We start from the raw sequence: 16,968 nt of genomic DNA on the forward strand, positions 1-16,968 counted from the left end.
GGGGCAGAGGGTGAGGGAGAGAGAGAATCTCAGGCAGGCTCCCTGCTGAGCACAGACCTTGTCATTGTGGGGCTCGATCTCAGGACCCTGAGATCATGATCCGAGCTGACATCAAGTCAGACACTTAACTGACTGAGCCACCAGGGCCCCCCTTATGTTCCCATTCTTTTATTTTTTTTTTTTAAGATTTTATCTGTTTTTATCTGAAAGACAGAATATGAGAGACAGCATGGGGAGGGAGGGGCAGAGGGAGAGGGAGAAGCAGGTTCCCCACTGAGCAGGGTGCCCGATGCAGCGTATAACTGACTGAGCCACGCAGGGCCCCCTAGGTTCCCCATTCTTAATTTCAGGGGTAGATGTTTTGGCTGTTCTACATTTCCCTCTTCCCCTACATTTCCCACAGAAGGGAAACAAATTTACTTTTGATATATGAATTTTATTTAGTTCTTTTGGCTACGTAGATAATAAATCCCCTAATACCTCAAGTATTGGGGGATTTATTTTCCGAACGTATGGGATCCCAAACTCAGAAAACCCTGAAGTAGTCGGTTACAGGAAGGCAGAAACTGTATTAAAGCCCGTCTGGAAGGCATAGCAAGCCCTGAGATGAAGTGAGACAGTGAGCTCCAGTGTTTTTAAAGGCTGCACTATTGTTATTTTTTAGAGAGGGGGAGAGGTGCTGGAGGGGCAGAGGGAGAGGGAGAGACTCTTAAGCAGTCTCCATGCCTAGCATGGAGCCTGATATGGGGTTCAGTCTCACGACCCTGAGATCATGACCTGAGCTTTGCTTGGCCAGCTGAGCCCCCCAGGTGCCCCCAAGGCTGCATTATTTTTTTTTTTTTTTTTTTTAAAGATTTTATTTATTTATTTGACAGAGAGAGATCACAAGTAGGCAGAGAGGCAGGCAGAGAGAGAGAGAGGAGGAAGCAGACTCCCCGCTGAGCAGAGAGCCCGATGCGGGACTCGATCCCAGGACCCTGAGATCATGACCTGAGCCGAAGGCAGCAGCTTAACCCACTGAGCCACCCAGGCGCCCAAGGCTGCATTATTGATATGTCCTTCTCTCTCTTTCTGTTCAGCTTCTCCCACTTGCTCTGTAGTGTTTTTCTGGCATTTAGGCTGTGCCTACACCTAACTTTGGCTTGTGTTCTAGGGTTCTGCCTAAATCAGTCTTACCCACGATGTGCTCTGCAGACCCCCTGCGTCAGTACTGTATGAGTAAAGAGCTCTGCATCTTCCTCCCAGACTACTGAGCCAGGATCTCTGGGACCCAGGAGTCTGCTGTTTTTAACAGGCTTCCCAGATTTTCTTAGACAAACCGAAGTTTGAGAGCCAGTGCTATATTATAATTTTTCTGTTTCTGCTCCCACAGTTAATTGATTTACTATTCCTCGTTTTCTGGTTTAAATTTCTGAGCGAAGGAATCTGGTTGGCTCAGCTCATCTTTTTACACCGTGGGTCATGAGAAGGCACAGGGATTGGCTGCCTGCTAGGTCGGTAGTGCAGGGTGGGGGTGATGGGAATCTTTGAAAGGCTGACCCTCAGCAAGGACTCTGGTAGGAAGCCAATACCCTCAGATGGCTGGGGAAGGGAGGGCAGGCATTCAGAAGCTTGACAGAGCTGGGATGGATATCTCTTTTCTTCGTGACCTAGAGATATGGGAGGAAATTTTTGAAATTTAATTTATTTTGGTCCCTGAATTTATATATTCACTCTAGGCCATTATCCTGTTTGGATTTTCCATAAAAGAAGACTGCCTCAGGCATTTAGTTTAAATTTTGCTTCCTCTCCATTACCAAATCTATGTGAAATTTCAAGGTTATATTATTAATTGGTTTTCATTCAAGACAACTCAGACTGTAGAACTCCCATGGGATATCTAATTCTTTTAATCTATAGAATGGCACCTGCTATTTTGACCTTCTCTCTGTTATTTAAAAATGTTCACCGTCTCCCAAACTGTTGGTTGGATTTGACTAACCGGTTGCCTCCTATATTGATTTCCATTCTTTGACAGAAAAGACACTTACTATTGACTAAGGTAAATGAGGAAGTGTTCCTTTCTTAAATAAATTATGTTATCTTGTTGCACACAGCCTAATATTGTCAAATTAAAATGTATAGTGGATTGGCTACTGTCTGTTCATTCTGTGGTCAGAATAGATGCTATCATTGCTACTAGTTGATTCCCATAACTACAAACAATACAGCCTCCTTTTTTTTCCAAAGATTTTATTTATTTATTTGACACAGAGAGAGAGACTACAAGAGAGGGAACATGAGCAGGGGGAGTTGGAGAGGGAGAAGCAGGGTTCCCGCTGAGCAGAGAGCCCAATATGGGGCTCGATACTAAGGCCCTGGGATCATGACCTGAGCCAAAGGGAGAAGCTTAACAATTGAGCCACCCAGGTGCCCTTCATATAAACCATGTATTACATGACTGTGTTGACAGGCTAGTCTTCATAAATTTATCTAACCCAAAATGGAACATAAGAATTTTATTCTTAGGAATAATTGTTTTTGTTTTGTTTTTGTCCTGGACATTTGAATTTAACTTGTTTTTATGTTTATGCTTCTTGAGGCATCTTAGCATTTTCTACCCACAGACAGATCAAGTTCATTTCAGATGAAATTTTGCATGTATGATGTTTTCCTGTTAAATATATTTGTTTAGGGGGCACCTGCGTAGCTCAGTTGGTTAAGCAACTGCCTTCGGCTCAGGTCATGGTCCCAGAATCCTGGGATCAAGTCCCACATTGGGCTCCCAGCTCCATGGGGAGTCTTCTTCTCCCTCTGACCTCCCCTCTCATGCTCTCTCTGACTCTGTCTCTCTCTCTCTCAAAATAAATAAATAAAAATCTTTAAAAAAAAAATATATATATATATGTATATTTGTTTAGCTTGTTGTTTCTTTATTCTGTTTCTTCTTTTTGTCCCTTTTCTCTACAGAGGCATCTTTTTAAAAATCAACTTTACCTTTTTATATACTATCTTTTTGTTCTCTTCTGTCGGAAATGGTCCCTAGTGAAAAGTGGAGTCACTAGAGTATATAACATAGACCTTCCAGGTAGCCTCAGACATAATCAGCTGTTAATTGTCCATGAGTGAGATCCCTGTGCTGAGAACTAGTCTTAGCGGCTTCTGCTGTCCCATCTGACTCAGTCCTGTGCAGCTGATAGTGCCGTGCCCCGGATTTATCAGAGATGGGTAGGTGTGAAAGCAAGCATCGAAGATACTTGTATCTGTCACCTCCTCCAAAACCAAGGGAATATAAACCTATTTTTTAATTATTTGAAACCGACTAAAACTGCTTTGTATATGGTAGGTATGTAGTAACAATTTGAATTGAAGACTCTTCAGGAACCTTAATAGTGTTGGTGTGTAGCGTAATCCTGTATGGCTCTATTATTAAGCCATATACACATTGTTTACCCTGGTAACAATAACCTTAACGGTTATTGTTTCCCTGTGGACTTAGCTTCAGAAAAACTATGTCACCTCAGTTTGCTCTCAGCTTTTAGGCTCTTTGTGCTTTTTCTATCTGTTCGGGCTATCAGCTTCATCATAAAGGGCTACCCCTTCGCCCTGACCCCCCCCAAAAGGACTTCTTTCCCTAGAAAAGGATTTTTGGTATGCTGTATCTTCATATCAGGTTTTATTATGTTGCTGAATCATTCATGAAATAATATTGAGCACATACCACAATATTGAGCAACTAAGTACATGCCAGTTACTGAGGTTACAGAGATGAAGAAGGCATAGGAGTCCTTGTTCTCCAGGAACCTGCCATCTGGTTGGGTTGATGGGTAAATAGATCTTTACAAGAGAATGTATAAACTCAGTATAATGATAAAGATAATCATAAAATATTCTGGAAGCATAAAGAAGGGACTGCTAATCTAGTGTTCAGTAAAGCAGTCATTAGCTATATTTGGCTTTTTAAATTAATTAAAGTTAAATGAAGTAAAAATTTTAGTTCCTCAGTCACAATGGCCATATTTTATTTGCTCGGGAGCCACATGTAATTAGTGACTACTTTATTGCCAGCACAGATAGAGAATATCTTCATAATTATAGAAAACTCTATAGGGGTGCCTGGGTGGCTCAGTCAGTTAAGCGTCTGCCTTTGGCTCTTGTCGTGATCCCAGGGTCCTGGAATTGAGCCCCACATCAAGATTCTTGCTCACTGGGGAGCCTGCTTCTCCCTCTCCCTCTGCTGCTCCCCCTGCTTGTGCTCTCTCTCTCTCAAATAAATAAAATCTAAAAAAGGAAAAGGAAATTCTGTAGAACATTATTGACTAAGGAGTCAAGATTTTAAAAAGGAGGTGACAGAGAGCTGAGACTTAAAAGTTGAGAACTAGCTAACCAGGAAGGGCGTGGCTAGGGACAGAATAAAATATTCTAGGTAGAAATCCCAGTTGGTCGAGACTGAGGAGTTTCTTGGGATGTGTGGTTTTTAGAGCTAAAACTGGAACAATCCTGGAAAAACTGGGACAGTTGGTCACCCAAGTAGAAAGGACTTCATAGACAAAGGCACTGGATCTAGAGAAAAGTTTCACATCAAGAGCAGCTTACGTTTTTTTGGTGTTGCAGGAACCTCTGCAGTACAGTTCATGTGAGGGATTGGAAATGAGGCTGCAGGGATAGACATCAGACTTGTCAGTGACACTGGAACATGAGCTTGTAGGGGGGAAAGGCCATGCCAGAATTTTAAGCTGGGGAGTATCATAATTTTGGTCAGTTTTACGTCTTAGGTAGATCTGACGGGCAGCCTTGTGGAAGATGAATTTGAGGGAGCAAGTTTGGAGGCAGTGAGATGCTTGGAGACTTGAAGCAATATAGGTAAAGTGGTTAGAAATCCTAAGGACATGGTAATGGGGGGGGAGGTTTCATAAGTATTTATGAGGTATGTGGGGTGCCTGGGGGGCTCAGTTAGTTAAGTGTTCAACTCTTGGTTTTGGCTCAGGTCATGATCTTTGATCTAGGATCAGGCCCCGTATCGGGCTCCTTGCTCAGCAGGGAGTCTGCTTGAAATTGCCTCTCCCTCCCCCCCCCCCCACTCCCCAGAGCGTGCACACTCCTTTCTCTCTCTCTCTTTCTCAAATAAATACATCTTCAAAAAATACTTACGAGGCATAATTAATAGGATGTGGTGTTTGGGTGAGAAAGGAGGGAGGCAGGGTTATGCCAAGGCCTCTAGCATAGGTGATCTCCTCTACCTTTTTATTTTGTAGTGGTAGTCCCTTCCCTCAATAGTTGTTTTATGCCCGTTTACCTTCTCATCATCTTATACCCCAGCCCTCAACCCCCAATTTAAAAACATCTTGTTACATTGTAAGAGGACTGCCCAGATGGCAAAGGCGCTCCCCCCGACCAGGATAGACCTTAGCTCCATTCATTTTTCTTCATTTTGTTCCATACATCTCCAGCATCCCACTCTCTCCTGCCCATATTCTTCCCTTCCCTGGAGAACAAACTGGACAGGAGCCGTTCAGGGCAAGGGATCATGTCTTCATCCCGCTCTGTGCTGTTGGGAAGCCGCAGTCCACTCTGCAGGCCGCCCTCCTGTAGGCCTCTTTGTTCCTCCTTTCCCGTACCTGCCCACATTTACTTGCCCTCACACCAGTTTATTCTAGTGGTATATATTTTTGTTTTAGAGGATATTGTATTTTTATTTTGTATTCTTCCTGTGAGGTGGGGATTTTTGTGTTTTTTGTTCATTTGTGTATCCCCAGTGCTCAGAAGAGTGCCTGGAATGTGGTAGATAATCAGTGTTTGTTGAAGTAATTAATCCTGGTGATGGTAATCATGACCAAAGAAAGCAGTAGTAGAGGGTACGTAGAGATTACTGGCTTGAGAGTTGGGAAATTCGGAGTCTTGTCCTGGCTTTGCCACGGAGTGCTCACAGGTTCTCTACCAAGTCACTTGCCCTTCGCGGAACCTCAGTTTCTTTCTGGAAACAATGAAATCCCTGCATTGATGGAATTCAGCAAATAATGGCATTGATGTGCAGTTGAGACTTTGTTAAGTATTTTGGGTTGTGTGTATATAACAACTTTCTTAAAATATATGTGAAATTTTCTAGCTTTCTAATTCTCTTAACTAAAAACCTATGCTTATTTTTAGAGTAATTAGTCTGTAATATGAAAGAACCTGAAATTTAAATTTGTCTTGATTGGCTTTTACTTTTAGACTCTGCTCTCTTGAAGTAACTGAAAGAGGGGGAAAAACACGAGAGATAAATAACTCATATTTGAAGCCTAATTAACAAAAATTATGTTTACACTTTCCATCAGTATAGTATAAAAGTGTATCTTAATGTATAGTTAAGACACTTAATACCAGAGGTAATTTTTAATTAATCTTTAAAGATTTTTATTTATTTAAATAAAAATATTTTGGTGCTCTGCTGCATTTGCATTTTCTGCGAATATAAAGTATACAGTACCACAGCTGTTTAGCTGATGTTATTACTAAGTGATCCTGAGACAGAAGTGCTTTTATAGTCACCAGTCAGTGACAGTTTAACATCTGCCTTGTGCTCAGCATTGTGTATATTAATCAGTTTGTTAATTCTTTTCAGAGAGGCAGGAAGAGAAACTGAAAAATAACAACAGAGACCTCTCCATGGTAAGAGTCTGAAGTGTAATATTGTGGTAAACTACAACAAGTTTTATAGAATAAGACTCTGATTTGCATTAAATACACTGTACGTACCTTTTCAGAAATTCACCCACTAATGTCATGGGTGTTCCTGGGCCAGGTGGAAGTGAAAATATGCTCCTGGGCTTAAACTTCATTTCAGTAATGAGAGAATACCTTTCGGGCTGTCTCGGGGGTCATAATTTGTCCCTTTCACACAGTTTTTGCTTAGCTTAGCCCTCATGTTTCAAATGGAGTAGTCTGTTTTCTTTTACTCTCGTGTCATTGCCGAATCTTCGGTTTTCGGGTGACCTGTGTCCCGCAGCCTCTGAGCCGGAGCCTCACAGACGGCCTTTCTTGTTGCCTTTGTTCTTCACGAGGCCTTTGGTTCTGCGCGTCAGGCATACCGTAAAGTGTAAAGAGAAATGATTTTATTACCCATTAGTCATCATTTATAAAGAGTAGAGTTTGTTCAAGAGTTTTTCTAAGGCATGCGTAGGCTAATTATATGGCTTGACTAATTTTTCTATTTAATTTCTATACTATTATCACAGGACATCTGAACTGTGCAACAGTTGTCTTTGCTTTCTAAGAGACCTTTGCTATATTAGCTTCTGTTTCTTGCAATTCTTATTGAGTAAGGCTGTAATTTAGAAGTGCATCTTTTTGAAAATAGCTTTTCTGTTGACCTACTAATTAAGTGTTTATAGGACCAAATTTGGAAACTATAGAAAGAAGAGAGGAAAAATTGCTGATAAACCTGTCATCCAGGAGCTCAAGTTAGCTCAGTCAGAAAAGCATGAGACTCTTGATCTTAGGGTCATGAGTTCGAGCCCCACAAAGGGTGTAGAAATTACTTAAAAATAAAATTGTATAAAAAATTAATAATAAAAAAATAAAATCTTTAAAAAAGAACCTGTCACCCAGAGATAATGATTGTTACTCTTACATCGTTATGATCTTTTATTTATTTATACTTTTACCACATTTGTAATTAAGTAAGAAGTTAGCTGCAAGTAACAGAATACCTAATTATAACAATGACTTAAACAGATAAAGATTTTTTTTTTTCATTTGTTCAAGAAGGCCAGGGTTTGGTAGTCCTGGGCTGGTGTAACAGCTCAGTAATGTTATTAAGGACTTAGGTTGGCCATTCTTAGATTATGGTTGTTTGGTTATTTGATGGTACTTTATCCTTTATCTTCAGACATTATGTTCTTCATTCCAGGCAGGAAGAATGGACCAAAGGCCTAAAGGGATACTGGTCAACTTTGTCCCTTTAAAGTCCTGTTTGGTACTGGTACCAGAACTGGGTCCCATGGCCACCCCAATACTATTCATCAGAAGGGGACAAGGAGAAGGGCTTGGAGGTGGAGGGTCGGTTAGCCAATAAGCAGCTTATTGCTATGGAGTGCAGTGTGACGTGAAACCAGAATTTTGGAGTGTGCCTTAGTAGTGGTTTTCTTTAGTGTGAAATGACAATGTGCTGGTCTCTTTACAGGTCCGAATGAAATCCATGTTTGCAATTGGCTTTTGTTTTACTGCCCTAATGGGAATGTTCAATTCCATGTGAGTATCCTTTAATAATACGGTTTTACCTAACTGTTGTTCTATATATGTGTGTATTTATGAGCAATTACCGTTTTTTTTTAAAGATTTTCTTTATTTGGGGGGGCACTAGCAAGAGAGAGCAAGCACAAGCAGGGGACAGAAGGAGAGGGAGAAACAGGCTCCCTGCTCATCAGGGAGACTTGATCCCAGGACCCTGGGATCTTGACCTAAGTCAAAGGCAGATGCTTAAGTGACTGAACCACCCAGCCGCTCGAGCTTTTTTGGTAATAGTTTATTTTGATACTTCAAATTTATAGAAAGGTTACAAAAATAATATATTCATTATCCATACTCACAATTGTTAATATTTTGCTCCATTTTCTTTCTTTTTCTGTTTCTCTTATCATTTATGTAGTCATTCACACATACATTATGTATGTATTATTCAAGATTGTTATGGGGTTCATGCCCCTTTATCCATAACTACTTATTTATTTATTTATTTATTTATTTGGTTAGTTAGTTATTTGACAGACAGAGATTACAAGTAGGCAAGTAGGCGGAGAGGCAGGCAGAGAGAGGGGAAGGGAAGCAGGCTCCCTGCTGAGCAGAGAGCCGGATGCGGGGCTTGATCCCAGGACCCTGAGATCATGACCTGAGCCGAAGGCCGAGGCTTAACCCACTGAGCCATCCAGGCGCCCCTACTAAATTTTTTTTTTTTTTAAGATTTTATTTATTTATTTGGCAGAAATCACAAGTAGGCAGAGAGGCAGGCAGAGAGAGAGCGGGAAGCAGGCTCCCTGCTGAGCAGAGAGCCCAATATGGGGCTCGACCCCAGGACCCTGAGATCATGACATGAGCCAAAGGCGGAGGCTTAACCCACTGAGCCACCCAGGCGCCCCCCCCTACTAAATTTTTTTAAAAAGATTTTATTCATTAATTTGACAGAGAGCATAAGCAGAGAGATTGGCAGAGGGAGAGGGAAAGTGGCAGAAGGAGAGGGGAAACAGACTCTGTGCTAAGCAGGGAGCCCAACGCGGGGCTCAATCCCAGGGCTCTGGAATCATGATGTGAACTGAAGGCAAATGCTTAACCGACAGCCAGTCAGGAGCCCCCATAACTACTAAAGTGTATATTTCCTGAGAACGTGGACATTTTCTTAGATAACTTCAATCCAGTTACCAAAATCAAGGGTCTTCATCCAACAAATAAAGGCTTCGGCCCAGATGAAAACGTCTTTTGCTGACTCTTAGGTCATAGTTTATTTTAGCCTGGGAGAGCTCAGAGTCTTGTAATAAGACAGGCTAATAGCATTAAATACTCAGACTGTTTATCTCAGTATTAACCTATCAACAAAATAATTCTCAAAATAATTCACAATTGTGTGCATCCTGTTGACAGGGTAGTACTGTAAATCTAATTTTCAAAGACTATATTTCTTTAATGATGAGAGTGTTGGCATAAGGCTTAAGTCGGGAGAAGTCTTGACTTGTAAACTAAGTTGTGAAACATGGAAATAAATCATTTTGGCTTATGTTCGTTATTTACAGTAGGAGGAATTTGTTAGATTACCTTTTTAGAAGAATTTTCCAGTTCTTTCATTCTTTTCTGTGTTTAAAACTAGAACTTGGTATACAGTTTTGATTTGAATTCATAGTTGGTTCAGTTACTAAATGAAGCTAATATATTTGATTATAATCATAGAATCACATAACTACAAAGTATTATAATGTATTTCTTATGTTTCTTTCTTTGAGTCAGTAATCATTTTCACTTGCCTGCCTTTGATTTTTCTCTCTCCAGTTTTCAATTTTCTGTGAGTGTACTACATGAATATTTATAGGTTTCAACTATTTTTAATATTTATTCGGGTTGAAGAGCTGCATGCCATTTTTTTTGTGCCTCACACTGGGAGATAAAAGAAAATTGCACAGTCTGAGCCCTCACGCTGCTTGTTCCCTTCAAGTAGAATAGACATCTCTATAAGAAATATTGATTTACTAGTTAAAAAGTTAGTGTTCTTTTTTATGTGGGGGTCATTGTAACTTGTTGAAGATCCATTATAGAGAGAAATTTTAGAGAGAGAGAGAAGTTTTATAACAAGAGCTCCCCACCTCGGTTGTATTTGCTGCTCCCTTGGGCTTCAGACCAGCCTGTCCCTGGGCCTCAAAGAGGCTTGTTTCTCTCTACGTTATTTTTGAGACTCACTTGGAACCTGTCATGTTCTCTGCCAAAGCATCGCTCTTCCTGATACTTGTGTGTCTTTCCGTGGCTCCCATTTCTGGTCAGCTGGGACTGAAAGCTTCGTTGCTTCCCTCCTTCTCTTCCTCTCAGCCCACATTTCTTGTGTTTCCACCCTGTCCCAGAGTCAGTGCCGGGCACCGGCAGTGTCAGTCCCCGGTTCCGCCAGTTAACAGTTCTGTTTATTCTGCCTCTCTGTGTCTTTCGAGTCCTCCATCTGTCTGCCCTTCCATCCCTCTGTCCTTGCCTCCTCCCTCTCCTCTTCATCCACGCTACACCAGCTCTTAGCATAGCTTCAGCCCATCGCCTTTCCTCTCTGCTGTTACCCCTTGACCTCGGGCCTGCAGTAGCTTCCTAGCTGCTCTCCATCCTCAGCGGCCTCCTGTCACTGCAGCTTTAAGTTGACCATCCCCAAAACACGTACCCATTGTCTAATAACCGCATCTGCTCCTGATGGAATAGTAGTTGTGTGTTGGCCACTGTTGGCCTTTATGTGTGTTGCCCTTGTCATCTTAACAGCCTTCCGAGATGAGTATTACAGTCTTTGTTTTACTGATGAGAATATGAGACTCCAAGTTATTTAACTTGCCCAAGATCGTGAAGCTAGTAAATGTTGAGCCGGAGTATAACTCGTTTCTCTGACTCTAAAGTCCTTTCATAGCATCGTGCCACTCAGACTCCTGACTTGAGTCTGGACTTCAACCTGGCGTCACCATGCTTTGACCCCAGCCTGTTCCAACTTTATTTCTTTTTACTGTTTACAAACTATTGTGTTCTGACTACACTGTTCACTGTTCCTGAGATACACATTCTTTCATGTGAATTTTAGAATCACTCGTGTATCAGCTTCCCTTTAAGATAATCCCATTTGAGTTTTGACTCAGATGTTATTTATTTTATGTTAGTTTTGAAGTATCAGACACCTTTATAATTTTAAATATTCCTATTCTAGAAACATCGTGTTTCTGCTAAGTCCGTTTTATGTGCTTTTGTAGTTTCTTTCCAAGTAAGTCTTGCATGCATTTTATATCTTCTAACTCATTACTACTGGTATAAAAGTAGGTTACCAATTTTTGTTACTTTATTCTGTAACTGACCATCTTGCTGAACTCTAATAGGGTCTGGTATGTTTTAGTTTGGTTCTCTAATTTTCTAGATAGATAATCACATGATCAGACAAATAACTTGGTCTCATTCTTTCCAAAATTTCCCCTCCATCCTGTCTTCTCTGCCACCTTCTTCTCCTCTCTAGTTCTTTTTTTTTTTTTTTTAAATTTTATTTATTTATTTGACAGAGAGATAGCGCAAGTAGGCAGAACAGACAGAGGGAGAGGGAGAAGCAGACTCTCCGCTGAGCAGGGAGCCCAATATGGGACTCGATCCCTGGACCCCGAGATCATGACCCGAGCCAAAGGCAGCCACTTAACTGACTGAGCCACCCAGGCGCCCCTCCTCTCTAGTTCTAAGTTGAATTAGAACAACCAGAACAGGGGCACCTGAGTGGCTTGGTCAGTTGAGCAGCTGCATTCAGTTCGGGTGATGATCCCAAGATGCTAGGATCCAGCCCCACCCCTGGCTCCCCACTGAGCCTGCTTCTTCCTGTCTGTCTCCCAGCTTGTGGTCTCATTCTCTCTGTCAAATAAATAAATAAAATAAAATAAAAAACAACCCACCAGAAGAGAGTAAAATACTTAATAATGAAATAGTAAAGATAGTCTAATAAAAATGGGGACCAAATGAATATAATAGTTGTATTGCTGCTTTGATACTTGTGAAATTTCTAGAGGACTGAGGTTTTCAAAGCCATATAGAAGAACATGTGGGGGACAAAGCACTTCCATCATCAGCAGAGGCCCCACGGGCTTTCTCTGGAGGATTTTCATAGCATTGTCACGTGTGGACCATCTAACACTGAACAGCAGTCTCTCATTTGGTCCACAATGTCCTATGTATTTCTATTTTATTTTTCCATGCTTAAAGCTCTTGAGTCAAGGCCCATATCTGAAAAGCATGTACTGTATAATGATTATTCAGCAACTGTTGATTACACTTTTAGGCCTTAGACTAATATTGAAATGCCTGACTATTTATGGAGTTCATCAGTACAAGATAAAATATCAGATGCCTTTTCGCAAAGCCATGGAGTTCAAAGAAGTCAAATACAGTATCTTCAGGAGGAAAATGTTACGAAAAACATCATTATATTCAAGCTTCTTGTAGAAGGCTTCTATTGGCAAGAAGGAAGACTGTTCTTTGCTCTTTGTATTTCAGTATATTGTTTTCTTTTCGTCAACTTTCTTATTCAGAATACTGGCAACAGTAGCTTTTTACTTGTTTTGTTTTGCAGTACTGGTGTGGAGGTTCATGTAAGTGTTTTACTATTTATTCAAGTGCTGTTTGATTTTTTAATAAGACTTGGTATCGTTTTAGAGCAGTTTTAGGTTTACAGAAAAATTGAGAGAAAAGTACAGACATTTCCCATCTACCCTCTGCCCCATGCATGACCTTCACCACTAGCAACTTCCCCCGAGGGAGTGGTGCACTTGTTTGAGCTGGCGAGCCTGGGCTAGCGCCCAGCCACCCGGAGTCCACCGCTTACATTAGGGGTCCCTCTTAGTGTACATTAGTGAGTTTGGACAAATGTATAATGGCAGGTAGCCACCATTGTGGTATCATACAGAGTAGGTGAACTGCCTTAAAACTCTTCAGCTCCGCCCATTCGTCCCTTTCTCTCCCACCCCAACTCCGCAGCCACTCATCTTTTTACTGGCTCCAGGTTTTGCCTTTTTCAGACGGTCATATGGTTTGACTCACGCAAGCGTATATAGCCTTTTCAGATTGGCCTCTTTCACTTAGTAATATCCATTTAAAGTCCCTCCATGTCTTCGTGGCCAATAGCCCATTTTGTTGTAGCACTGAATAATATTTCATTGTCTGGATGCACCGGTTTGTCCATTGATACCTGATTTACTTCCAAGTTTTGGCAATTATCAGTGAAGCTGCTGTAAACACCCGGGTGTAGGTTCTTTTGTGCACGTAAGTTTTTCACTCCTTTGGATAGATACCAAGGAGCACAACTGCTCGGCTGTAATTCATGTTTTTGTTCTGGTCTTTGTGCCCTGTGCATTTATTTTATTTATTTATTTTTTTAAAAGATTTTATTTATTTATTTGACAGAGAGAAATCAGAAGTAGATGGAGAGGCAGGCAGAGAGAGAGAGAGAGGGAAGCAGGCTCCCTGCTGAGCAGAGAGCCCGATGCGGGACTCGATCCCAGGACCCTGAGATCATGACCTGAGCCGAAGGCAGCGGCTTAACCCACTGAGCCACCCAGGCGCCCTGCCCTGTGCATTTAAAAATATATATTATTATTGTGTGCACACTAAAAGTTTTCATTGTTGTAGAAGTATTATTGTTGTGTGCACACCAAAAGACTGTGAGCATCTAAAAGTTACAGGCTATATCTCTGCTTTTTAAAAAATTTTTTTAAAAGAGTTTTATTTATTTATTTGACAGAGATCACAAGTAGGCAGAGGTAGGCAAAGAGAGAGAGGAGGAAGCAGGCTTCCTGCTTAGCAGAGAGCCTGATGCAGGGCTCCATCCCAGGACACTGGGATCATGACCTGAGCTGAAGGCAGAGGCTTTAACCCACTGAGCCACCCAGGCGCCCCAAGCTTTTCTCTTTTAAAAACAGTTCTCTTTTCTATTTTAGAAAAAGTAAAAAAGAATACTTTCAAACACTAATAGTATGTTAAAAGTTATCTGAGATTATCGTGTATGAATTTTAAGAATCGACTTTTTTCATTCTCCACTATATACTCCATGAATTTCTATTCAGAAATGTTTAGCCTGTTTAAGGTGTGTATTGGGAGTCTTGGAAAAGAGGGTTTTTTAAATCTTACTGGGTGGGGCGCTTCCTCCTCTCTCTCTGCCTGCCTCTCTGCCTACTTGTGATCTCTGTCTGACAAATAAGTAAATAAAATCTTTAAAAAAAAAATAAAATCTTAATGGTGTCATGGTTCAGAACAGTGATTCTCAAGTATGATCTGGGGATTCCTAGAGCTCTTTGAGACTCTTGGGAAGTCCTTGAGATGAACATTACTGCCAGAATAATTCTAAGATGTTATTTTCTTTCTTTATTCTTACTCTCTTTTTAGTGTACAGTGGAATTTTCCAGAGGGTTCAGGGTTTCATGATGTGTATCATTGCAACAGCCTGAATACTAAAGCAGCTATGAGAACCCAGCAGTATTCTATTAAACAAAACATTAAAGATATTTGCCAAAAGGGAAAAAAAAAAAAGCCTTTCTTTTTACTTTGTTTTAGAAAAGATAGTTATTTTTCATAAAAATATTTGTGTTAATATATAATGAATTTATTGCTACCTTTTAAATGATTTAGTAACTATTTTTTAACATTCCGCAGTTTTAATTTCTAAAGCAGTAAATAGTGATAGCTATAACCTTTAAACAATGTAGGGATCTCAATTTTTCATTGTGTTTAGGGCTTCTGATACTGAAAAAATTGAGACTCATTAGTTTAGAAAAAGATTGATGGAAAAATCTAGGCCCTTCCTTAGATTTTTGTTCTTTAGGTCTCTTTTTAAAATATCATTCTTTGTTTTTTAGAGATCAAGGGACTTAGAGTTCTATTTCTGTCTCAGATTCTTCCCTGGAACTAAGAGGCTTGTCAGTCTTCCAAAAATAACAATTCTTTGTTTTTTCCTTTTTAGATTTGATGGTAGAGTGGTGGCAAAGCTCCCTTTCACCCCCCTTTCCTATATCCAAGGACTGTCTCATCGAAACCTCCTGGGGGATGACACCACAGACTGTTCCTTCATCTTTCTGTATATTCTCTGTACCATGTCAATTCGACAGGTGAGTGATCATATCCAGTCCTAAATACATACATTCTTCCTTGCTCTCACATCTATATTAGCCTTTACTTCTTTAATACTAGAAATAATTTAGAATCCCAATGGATCCTCTAAAGCTGTTTTATTTTATTATTTTATTTACTTATTTTAAAGATTATATTCATTTATTTGACAGAGCGAGAGCCCAAGTAGGCAGAACAGCAGGCTGAGCGAGAGGGAGAAGCACTCTCGCCGCTGAGCAGAGCACCCGATGCGTGGCCAGTCCCAGGACCCTGGGATCACAAATCTCAGCCAAAGGCAGACGCTTAACCAACTGAGCCACCCAGGTGCCCCTCTAAAACTGCCTCAGATGTGCGTAGGTCTAGATTTCTGATCCTTTGGGATGGGGAGTAGCCATAAAACTAAACATGGTTTTCATATCCCATCTTTAGAGCTCTTAGGTTCCTTCTTCGTCACAATCATCTAAAGATACAAAATGAAGAGTGGGTTTAGGCTTTTCAGTATCATTTCTTTTTTTCCTTTTCTTTTCTTTATCTTTTTTCTTTTCTTTTTTTTTTTTTAAGATTTTATTTGAGAGGGAAGGAGGGAGGGAGCGCACAGAGGAGAATTAGAGAACCAGTCTCTGTGCTGAGCAGAGTCTGACGTGGGCCCGATCCCAGGATCCTGAGATCATGACCTGAGCCAAAGGCAGACGCTTGGCCAACTGAGCCACCCCAGGCGTCCCAGTGTCATTTCTTCTGCATTAGACTCCAGTACTTTTGTCACTTCAGGAACACAAATAAATGTAATAATTTGATGGTTTTAGGTTATTCACAGTTGAGATACTCAAGGTTATGTCACAGAATTTGCATTTGGGCACCATGATTATCAGACATTTGGGTTTTTTTTTGTTTTTTTTTTTAATTTTTTTTTTAAGATTTTATTTATTTATTTGACAGAGAGAAATCATAAGTAGATGGAGAGGCAGGCAGAGAGAGAGAGAGGGAAGCAGGCTCCCTGCCAAGCAGAGAGCCCAACGCGGGACTCAATCCCAGGATCCTGAGATCATGACCTGAGCCGAAGGCAGCGGCTTAACCCACTGAGCCACCCAGGCGCCCCAATTATCAGACATTTGTAACGAAAAACAGTGAGAGCCAAGACAGAAGTATAGATGGTTGGAAGAGCCCAGAGAGACCCCTTACATTTGATTAGTGGGGGAAGATTCAGGCAGAAAGGTTCAGAGAATGAAGTAGTTTTTGAAATAGGCTTTAAAAAATGAGAGGGGTTAATTAAAGTCTCTGGCTTAAGAACTTTCTATGTTTCAGTTTTTGAACACATTGCCATTCAGCAGGCATTGCCATCGGGAAGTTGGCATATGAGACTTCTGTTTCTTCTCTTCTGAGTACTGTCAATGGCAGCAGATTTTTCGGTTGGCCTGGCATGTGAGAATAAGTAGGAAATGGAATTATATTTGAAACTTGCAAAGATCTTCATGATCTTACTGCTTAATGTTTTCCCCACCTCATCCCTCATCTGGCACTCCAGCCATTCTTACTAGCCTCACTCACCCAGGCTGACTTTCTGCGAATGCTCTTCCTTCTGTCTGCCTGCCTCCCACCTCCTCCTTTTGTAGATTAAATACAGCCAGGTCTCAAGACTTTCTGGCATCATTTTCTGACAAT

The 16,968-nt window shown here is 40.9% G+C and overlaps 1 protein-coding gene across 1 annotated transcript in view; it reads left to right on the forward strand.

Moving 5' to 3' along the window:
• TMCO1 (transmembrane and coiled-coil domains 1) overlaps positions 1–16,968 on the forward strand; it is a 43,312-nt gene that overhangs the window by 9,786 nt on the left and 16,558 nt on the right. Inside the window, exons 4-6 of the mRNA XM_032317842.1 lie at positions 6,584–6,630; positions 8,144–8,211; positions 15,164–15,308. Coding sequence (XP_032173733.1) covers positions 6,584–6,630; positions 8,144–8,211; positions 15,164–15,308 — 260 coding nt within the window. The remainder of the gene's footprint in view (positions 1–6,583; positions 6,631–8,143; positions 8,212–15,163; positions 15,309–16,968) is intronic.

The sequence above is a fragment of the Mustela erminea genome, chromosome 17, assembly GCF_009829155.1.
Source record: "Mustela erminea isolate mMusErm1 chromosome 17, mMusErm1.Pri, whole genome shotgun sequence".
Classification (NCBI taxonomy): domain Eukaryota; kingdom Metazoa; phylum Chordata; class Mammalia; order Carnivora; family Mustelidae; genus Mustela; species Mustela erminea.